Raw genomic sequence first — 10,154 nt, forward strand, 5'->3', positions numbered from 1 at the left:
TAGTGGTCTCAGCTACCGCAGCAACAATTTTATCCAAGCTCACAGGGGCTCCCACCTCCCGACAGGCCCTAATCCAATCTTGTAAGGGCTTGTCTTTTATAGGAATAATAGCCTTTTGGCATTTAGGGAGGCTTTGTTCAAAAATAATTTGTTGAATTAAGAGCATGTGATCCTCTGGGTCCCCAAACAATTTATCTGCAGTTTCTAAGACTCGCCTAACAAAATCTGTAAAAGGCTCGGTAGGTTTTTGAACAACTTTGGTAAGGTTACCACGGCGTTCCCCTCGACTGGCAAGAGACTTCCAAGCCGTGTAAAAAATATTATTAATTTGTTGCTAAACCTCATTAGGGTACCCAGTCTGGTCCGCTGCATAAGGGCCTTTTCCTAATAACATTTCAGCTGACCAGTGAGGACGGCCCGCCAGTGCATTCTCCCTATGTCGGGCAGCGGCCAAATCTGCTGCGGAAGCACAATAATCAAGGTTCTGGCCATGCGTCAGGCAAGAATGTCCAACCTCATACCAGTCCGTTGGAGTCATGCTGGTAGTCTGCAATCGACGAACCAAAGCAATGGTGTAATTTGCAGAATGGCCATAATTTTGTACAGCAGCCATGAGATCCTTTAAAGCTTTATAAGAAACTGGCTCAAAAACTCTCTGTCCCGTAAGGGAATCCTCAAAAACAGGAAAAGCAGAGGCCAACTGAGACCAGGTGCGGGCCTTAATAAAGGAACTTCCCTTTTTTGGGACGTAGGGGGGCGGGGCAGAGGGGGCAGGGCGAATAACATCCTGGCCACTCCCCGTGCCTAGTCCTCCCCAGGGGCCATATCTGTCTGCCTCATACCTGGCAGCTTGCTCCTCTAATTCTTCCTCTTCATTTGAACTTAGTTCCTCCGGGGGCCCTTCCCCCTCATTTTCTGTGCTTTGATCTGATTCTCCTGCATCCTGATCATGTAAAGTCAGGGCAGAGAACTGGTTATCATCCTGAAATTCCTTCAAGGACGGGTAGAGGGAGCTCCTTGGTCCCTCCTGTTTTTTCTTTTCTCCTCTCTCCTCCTCCTGCACTGTACTTTGTGAGGGCTGCAGTCCCTCAATTCTTTTCTTTTGTTTTCTCTTATATTTTACTCCACTCTTGGTGGTCTCTCCTTCCCTGTACGATGACTCCGAGAGACTATCCTGGTGCTTAATTAATACCTTCCTCCCTTCTTTAATGATATCAGTATTTCTGCCCTCCTCCAAACAAGCGCGCACCATTCTCCACATGGGCAACGTGGCGCCGGAGACCTCTCCCTTTTCTTGAGCTCTATCCAGGTCCCGGCCTAATTTATCCCAACAGACCAGTGAGAGATCTCCAGACACCGCAAACCACGGGGCGTGTGTCTCAATGTCTGTTAACACTTTATTTATTGTGCCGCTGTTTAAGAAGGGCCTATAAGGGGGCACAGAAGTCCCTTGTATGGCACGCACTTCCTGAAGAGTTACCCATACTGATGTTACTCTTAGAGGGCTAACCCAAGCGGGTGAAACAAAGTGAAAGACCGAGTTACCTACCCCGGGCTTACTTTCACCTAGACCGAGAAGCTCTCTAGGCTCGCGGTCTATCACACCCGAGTGCGCAAAAGCAAACAATAAGAAACACAAACCACAGAGGAAGAACAATAATAAGCACCCAGACAGGAATCTCCCAGAACAACATACCTAGAAGGAGTCCTCTTCACATGTCAAGTTCTGGATCCTCTTCGGCCCCTCCGCAGGTCCCGGGTCTCGGCACCAGTTGCGGCGCCCGACACCCCTGACCAGCAGGGAAGAACGGACACCACCGAGGATCCTTCTCATATCACGCTTTATTGAAGAGCAACTTGATTGAAGGGAGAGCTGAAGCAGTGGGGCCCGGGGCAGGGAAATGCAGCTGCTTATATACAATCAAGGAACACGGGGCTTTTGCCATTGGCTGCTCTGTTGCCAGGGCCATTTTAAAACTCGGGATTGGTCAGGCCTCTGACGTCATACGCGCAGACTCAGTGGAACGAGCAAAGGCTCCGCACTCACATACCAAATAAGGAGAACTAAGAAGTTGTTTACAAGGAGCGAGGCAGGGAACAGGCGCCATCTTGTAATGGCGGCCGCTCCGGCTCCCCACAAGCCAGGAACCTAAAGATATACTTTAAGAATCCACTTAAACAAACAAATAAAAAAAGATATATAGTAGCCTCTTAGGTATTTAATGAGAAAAGACAGAAGTAGAAGGACATGTGTCGCGACTCCCTGGGCCGGCAAGGAAGGACACGACAAAGATAACTTCTTCTCGAGCAGCAGTTTATTCAGTAAGCTAGTACAGCTATGCTGGGTCGACCCCAACTTCCTCAAACATAGACCTTAAATAGGCCTATTAACCAATTACAATTATTTCCTTAACACTAACATCCAATCAACTACAAGCATGTCTCCAGCACACTCTGAACATACTTCCAATCACGCATTAGGGGCGTGAACAGTCAAATCTCTTCCTGGAAACTTTTAGACAAACAACTCAGAAAAGCAACCACGGAGGCGGATGTCAGCGCCATCTTGTAATGGCGATTGCAATGGCTCTCTACATCTCCCCCTTTTTTCTTTTGGCCAAAATAAAACAAAACCAGAGTGGAAATCCGGAGGCCGGCCGAACCTTCGGACGTCCCTCTTGCTCTGAAGAAGGTAAGGGATCATGCCTGTCTTAGGTTGGAGAGATGCCTCTTGGTTCTTACCCGTCATTAACATCCGATGCTTAAGTATCGGAGTCTGTCTTAGGTTGATACCAAGATCAATCTCTACACTTACCCGTCCTTGACTACTGATCCAGCATACCCAGCCAAACCTGGGGGGAGAGATTCGATTCCAGAGCAATAAGAGTTTGTTTCACAATATACTTATCACGTCTCCTCTGTGCCTGAAGTTGTCTATACATGATTACAACAAACCAACAAAATAAAACAAAACTCACACATAATATTACAATCAAAGACACATATCCAGCCCACTCCTTGACCCAATTAAAGGAGTTGGAAATTCAATTTACAAAATCTTCAACTGTAGCAATATTAACACGGGTAGAATTTACAATTATAATTTCATAGCGAAGTTGAGTGGTTAAATTCTCAAAATTCTTGGACCAAGATTCTCTCAACATATTTCCTAATTGTCTGGACAAATTCGCTGCTCGAGAATAATTATAATAGGGTAAAGAAGTAATACACAACCCAGTGCCTATACCCACACAAGACAATTGAGTATAGGAAAACATCAAATCAACTTGTTCCTGAAGTAAGTCTGCTCTTTGATTCAATAACATGACACCTCATGCCAAATGCTAGTTAATCTGTAACTGCGTGTCCATAGTTTGAGATACCGCCTCGGACAGGGTATTCACGGTAGTTGCGGTCTGAACTGTGGTGACTAACGCGGCGGCGCTGGCTGCGGCGGTGGCGAGTAATGAAGAAACCAGGACCACCAAAGCAGTGATTCCAAGATCACGACGAGGTCTCTTCAACCGCACAATTAAATCCTTCTCAGACACTTCTACAGGAACAGGAATAAATGTTGGCAAACGCATAACTACAACAGAATTAAACTCACTAGCATTCCAACACTGACTTAAAAAGCAGGGACAACTAGAACAATTCAATAAAGAATTATTTCCAATACAATTACTTTCAAAAACTAAAAACATAAAGGGGGGCCAAATACATACAGGACTAGCTTTATACTTAGTCTTAAATTTACAATTATTTTTCAAAGTGACATTTAAGCTTTCTCCTACTAGGGCAGTTCCTTTCTGTATAACCGAATTACTCACTGTAACGGAGCAGTTACAGTACCAAATTTCTCCCTCTTGAATAAATCCCAAAGCATTTGCTGTGGTACAGGCAAATTGTCCACATAACAGCCAAGTATTAAAAGGATTTTCAGTATCTTCCCGAGTACCTTGAAAATTAAATTTAGACTCAGGAATAAAAGTAGTATTTCCAGTAGTATGAATTTTAGGAGAAAAGGTAAATCCATATCCTATTGAGGAATATTGCGGGCTTTGACACCCTGTCCATTCCCAGGGCCAATTCAATGGACTAACACATTTTGGATACACTAAGGGAGGAGGAGGGTTCCAAGCTTTATAAGAAAATATAGGGATTCTAGCACTAAATTCTACCACTACAGTTTTGGTCACATTCCCATTCTTAACACTAGGATATTCTGTACTATTAAACTTTCCTACCTTATGCTCTTGTAAGTATATACAAATATCACTATAAAATTGATTCAGGGTAAAACACAAGGATGAAGATAACATTACAGATAACGAATAATTTCCTTTCTCATAACTATAAGGTAAAAATGGCAATTTCAAGGAGTTACTACTGGTAAAAAGGTATGAAAACACTCTGGAGGTATTAGTCACAGGCATTGGAAGCAGGAAGGTCTTCATTACTGCCCATAGTAGGCGAGGCTCCACCAGCGGACAAAGTAGTATTATCAGTAATATCTTCTTTGCGGCCATCTTCTTGCGTTTTTCTCACCAGGCATTCCGGCAACCAAATGGGATCTTGTGAATTCTGTGGAAACACACAAACAGTTCCTCGTGCCCAGGAGAGCACGGGGTCTGGCCCATTCCATTGGCCTGTTAATATATCTTTCCATTTTACCATTCCTTTATATAGTCCCACAATTGGAATAGTATGCCGCTCTGCAGCGGAGTGGCCTTGAGTGTCCAAATTTAAAAAAATTATGGTAAAAAGGGCTAAGGAAATTCTTTCTTTTGGTGTCCTATTCTGCCCAATTTCCTATTTTTGTTTTTGTAAATAAATTTTTAAAGTGCGATGAGCACGTTCCACAATGCCTTGCCCTTGAGGATTATATGGTAATTCATGAGAAATCTGTACTCCCATGGTTTGGCAGAAGGCAAGAAATTGTTTACTAGTATAGGCAGGGCCATTATTAGTTTTTAATAAGTAGGGCATTCCCCAGGAAGCCCAGGCTTCCAAGCAATGAGTAATTACATGATGAGCTGTTTCTCCACATGAATAATTCCAGAACATGTATCAGTTGATACGTGTAAATATTTTAACTTTCCAAATTCCATAACATGGGTAACATTCATTTGCCAAATTTTTAGTGGAAGTAAACCACGGGGATTAACACCTAATGGCACAACTGGAAGATGGGTAACACATTTTGGGCAATTTAAAATAATTTGTCTGGCTGTCTGTCGAGACAGCTTAAATTGAGATTGTAAGGTGCGAGCATTAACATGAAATTGATGATGAAATTCTTGTGCCTGCATTTCCGGGGTAAGAGCAACAAAGGCCATTTGCATACGTGTACATTTATTCACTACATCATTGCCCAAACTTAAGGGCCCAGGTAAACCAGTGTGAGTACTAATATGCAATGGAAAAAAGGGGGCTCTATGAGTGCAAATTAATTCCTGCAACTGAATAAACAAATTACATACAGTGCTATTTTTATTTATGGGTCCTGCAGTTTCTAAGAACTGCAAAGTATTAACTACAAATGCAGAATCAGAAATAAGATTAAAAGGAAAATGACAATTTTTAAAAACAGAAATTACAACCTGCAATTCTATTCTCTGTGCTGATCCAGGCTGAAACTGGCATAAAACAGGCTCTTGGCCTTCAACCAAATATGCTCCCATTCCATTCTTGGAACCATCCATAAAAATATTGATGGCTCCAGGTATAGGTTGTCTGGCAGTAATAGTTGGGAAAATAATAGGGTGTTCCTTAAAAAACTGCAAAATTGGACTTTTTGGATAATGATTATTAATTTTTCCTGTAAATGAACAAATTAAAACAGCCCACTCAGTAAAGGTGGCGCTTAAAACTTGCATTTGCTGACTGTTATATGGAATTATAAGAAAATTGGGCTGAGTGCCAAAATGCTGCACGCTAAATTTTATTCCCAAAATAGCTAGATTGGCAACGGCGGTGGGATAATATTCGATAGATTTTGCAGGAGATATTTTCGGATGAATCCATGCTAAGGGACCATCCTGCCACAACACCCCTGTAGGCTGTTGAGATGAAGCCAAAATAACTAAAGAAATTTCTTTTCCCAACTCTATTCTTTTTTGAAAGGCCAGTTGTAACTTTTCTTCTAAAGTTTCTAAAACTTTTCTTGCTGCAGGGGTTAATTCCCTAGGCGAATCCAAACCTGATGGGCCTTGCAATAACTCATACAAAGGTTGCAACTCCTGATTACTCAGAGGCAGGGAGGTTCGAATCCAATTTATATCTCTCAAAAGTTTTTGGAAATTATTCAAGGTCTTTAAATTGTCTTTTCGCAACTGCCAATTTAATGGAATAATTTTTTGGGCTGTTATTCTACTTCCCAAATAATGTACAATATTGTTCTTCTGTACCTTTTCTGGGGCTATAAATAATCCTTTATTTTCCAGACACTTTATTAATAAAATAAAAGTCTCATTCAATACCCTTTGATCTTTGGAAGTCAACAAAATATCATCCATATAGTGTAAACACCGTACTGATGAAAACTTTTCCCGCACAGGAATTAAAGTTGCATGTACATACAATTGACACAACGTGGGGCTATTGGCCATTCCCTGAGGTAACACAACCCATTCAAATCGCTTATTAGGGCTCTCTTGATTAATGGAGGGCAGGGTAAATGCAAACCTACAAGTATCCTTATTATTTAAAGGAATAGAAAAAAAGCAATTTTTTATATCCAGAACAATTATGGGCCATTCTTGAGGCAAAGTAGAAAGTAAAGGCAGTCCTCGCTGAACAGGCCCCATGATTTGCATTTGACTATTAATTGCTCGCAAATCATGTAATAGTCGCCATTTCCCAGATTTCTTTTTAATTTTTCTTAATAACAAATATGGGAGTATTCCATGGAGATACTGAAGGGTGTACATGTCCTAACTCCAGAAGGGTCTACCCTCATTAACATTTCTGGCTGCCTGTTCATTAGCAAACTCCATGGCAAAAGCTCTCCACTCAAGATATTGTCCCGGACTAAGGCATGCTTTGGTAAGTGAAGCCCAATCTGCTGGGGTCATGCAATATCTACTAAACCCGTCCACAAGGGCTTGAGTAAATGCAGTATTCACACCATATGTCCGCACTGCCTCCGCTAAGGTCTTTATGGTCTTATAATCCAATGGCTCATGGTATTTCTGCTGATTAGGTCCCTCAAAAACAGGACAGGCTAAACAAAGGTCATTCTGTACTTGCTGCCAGACCTGGGCATGGCGAGTACTCCCAGTTCCCTCAGCATGAAAAGGAGGGGCTGGCAGGGGAGGAGCAACTAACCTAGGCATTTCTCCAAGTTCCTCCCTTTTCGACCTTGATCGAGGCAATGGCCCTGGGTCTGCGGGAAACTCTTCAAGGTCAGACTCCTCCAAGTCTCCGTCTCTTGGCAGTGGTGGATAGATAGAGGGTATATGCCTTTCACTTTTCACACTACTCTGCCTGGATGCCGTTCTCTCTTCTTTAAATTCCTCCAGCACTATTTTTCCTTCCACTAGAGCGCCGGAGCAGCGCTCGTCGGCCAGACAACTCCTGACTAACCTCCATATAGGTTTCACTCCAGGCCCCAGTCTACTCTTCTCGTCAGCACTATCTAAATCGTTTCCTAATTTATCCCAAGCTGGCAAAGATAGATTTCCTGAGACTGAAAACCAAGGAGCTACCTCCTCCACATTTGACAAGAACAGTCTCAAAGTACTTGTTTCACTTTTAAATTCTTAGCACGCAATAATGCGTCCAAGGCTGTAACTAATTGAGATGACTCTGAGGCTCCCATCTTAAAACTGGAGTTTCTCCCCGCTCTTTCTTTATCTACAGAAAAGAGTAGAAGTAATTGGTCCCTCTTACCTGGGACTTTAATTGGTCCCTCTTACCGGGACTTTAATTGGTCCCTCTTACCGGGACTTTAATTGGTCCTGCTCACCCAGGACTTTAATTGGTTCCCCTTACCTGGGAAACTTACCTGTGCACCACCTCGAGTTCTGAAGTCTGCTGGAAATGAAGGTCTTGGCGTACGGGCGGCCCCATAGGGGCCACCAGCTGTCGCAACTCCCTTGGCCGGCAAGGAAGGACACGACAAAGATAACTTCTTCTCGAGCAGCATTTTATTCAGTAAGCTAGTACAGCCATGCTGGGTCGACCCCAACTTCCTCAAACATAGACCTTAAATAGGCCTATTAACCAATTACAATTATTTCCTTAACACTAACATCCAATCAACTTCAAGCATGTCCCCAGCACACTCTGAACATACTTCCAATCACGCATTAGGGGCGTGAACAGTCAAATCTCTTCCTGGAAACTTTTAGACAAACAACTCAGAAAAGCAACCACGGAGGCGGATGTCAGCGCCATCTTGTAATGGCGATTGCAATGGCTCTCTACAGACATGTTAAGTTATAACAATTTCCCCAAAGAGAAACCATGTTCCTTTCATAAAATAGTACTAGTGTGAAGGCCACAAGAAATGTTTTTCCCAAGGTGTCAGTGGTTTGTATTTTTAATCCTAGCAAATGAGAACACTGAGGAGTTAAATACTCCTGGAATAAAAAGAGGCAGGGAGCTGTAGGATCAAAATTCCAAGCTAATCCCAAACAGAGAAGTCCATGAGGCCCCATCTCCAAAGTATCCAAAGTAACCGGCAAGCCAGACGCTGGGTTGGATATGTTTCAGGAGGTAGAGTGCCATTATGCTCAGAGTAAAAGTTGATAATTAAGAAAAGACAATGCATAACCAAGAAAAAATGGAAACTTTAACAATACTGATAATGAAAAAAAACCCAAACTTTCCTTCATTACATAATATTTGAAAATATGCTGGTATGTAGCTATGAACTAAATAAAACAATATTCTCTGCCCTCAAAAGTGCATGTTCCTTAGGAGAAGGTAGAAATTACAAGATGAATAACATAGTGGTTTTAGTAGTGGTATTACGTGCTGGAAAAATCCTATGGTGTCATGCTGGCAGTAGTTGGTAGGACAGAAAGAAGAAGCCTCTAGAAAGAGGGCTATCTGGGTAAAGATGTAAAATTGTACCTTACTCTATAAAATTAGTGAAAAATACAACCCATTCTGAGCTTTGCATCTAATTGGGAGACCAAACCTTACTGGGTAATGCAGTACGGTTGCCTCCCATACTAATTATGACTTAGGATGCTGTGACTCTCTTGAGCTTCTTGTGAGAATTAAGTGAGACAATGAAAAAAGCTTTTCTAGTGTGCTTCACATACAAGTGAGAAGCAATGTTTTGTTCCCATTATTTATGCTGAAAAAAACATTGAATATAATTTTAAGTGCCTGTATTTGTAATAAATAGTAACGGATTGATATATTTTTAAGAGTTGGGCATCAGCAATAGAAGTGATGGTGATCTGAGTGACATGGTTTTCTGATATTTTACTTTATTCTTTTCCTTCTATTAGTTTGTGTCACTTGTCAAAATGTTTCATTGGAAAATTCCAGGACATATATATACATATATACATATATATATATATATTTAGCTTTGATCAGATTAATTCTCTTTCTTGCATTTTCTTACTTTCCTTCTGCTTTTTTAAAGTCATTTTAAAAGTGTTGCATCACTCTATCTCCATATTTGTACATAAAAGACGTTGATCATCTTGCTCCTTCATTTTCTCCTGCTCAATTTCTTTCTGTGTTAAGGTTCAGATTCAAAGCAATTGAAATTCTGGGAAAGTGGCTGGGGAGTCAGGAGTCAGGAAAACCTTGGGGCTTGCTTCTATGGAAGAGGGCACTTCACAGGAGTTAGTCTGTCTCTGCTTGTCACAGGCCTTCTCACAGATGGTTCCTTCAGAAGACTTGTAGCACAAGGGCAAATTTTTACCAAGTCTGACAATATCTGGACTTCGTACTTCAGGATATATAGATGAGATTACTTATATTTGAATTAGTGTAAACTGAAAACAATTGCAAAAGGCCATATCTAAATTCTGAAAATAGAAGAGAATCATTTCAAGTAATGTTAAAACCCTTTTTGTATCTCATATTTTACTTTTTTGTCTTTTTCTTCCTGATTGTGCCAAATTCTCAGAGAAATAAGTGCTCAAAATACACACCCACACAACCTGCAAACATGCAACTCATGT

At 41.6% G+C, this 10,154-nt stretch overlaps 1 protein-coding gene across 1 annotated transcript in view; it reads right to left on the reverse strand.

The window, feature by feature from the left end:
- The window catches only part of LOC150066300 (protein O-mannosyl-transferase TMTC1-like), a 96,226-nt gene extending 88,077 nt beyond the window's left edge, over nt 1-8,149 (reverse strand). Inside the window, 5 exon segments of the mRNA XM_090329001.1 lie at nt 3,384-3,553; nt 4,461-4,584; nt 4,675-4,730; nt 6,956-7,666; nt 8,062-8,149. Of these exon segments, the coding sequence (XP_090185127.1) occupies nt 3,384-3,553; nt 4,461-4,584; nt 4,675-4,730; nt 6,956-7,666; nt 8,062-8,149 (1,149 nt within the window).
- Nucleotides 8,150-10,154: the final 2,005 nt, after the last annotated feature.

This window comes from Megascapheus bottae, chromosome 2 (assembly GCF_031878675.1).
Source record: "Megascapheus bottae isolate mThoBot1 chromosome 2, mThoBot2.hap1, whole genome shotgun sequence".
Lineage (NCBI taxonomy): Eukaryota > Metazoa > Chordata > Mammalia > Rodentia > Geomyidae > Megascapheus > Megascapheus bottae.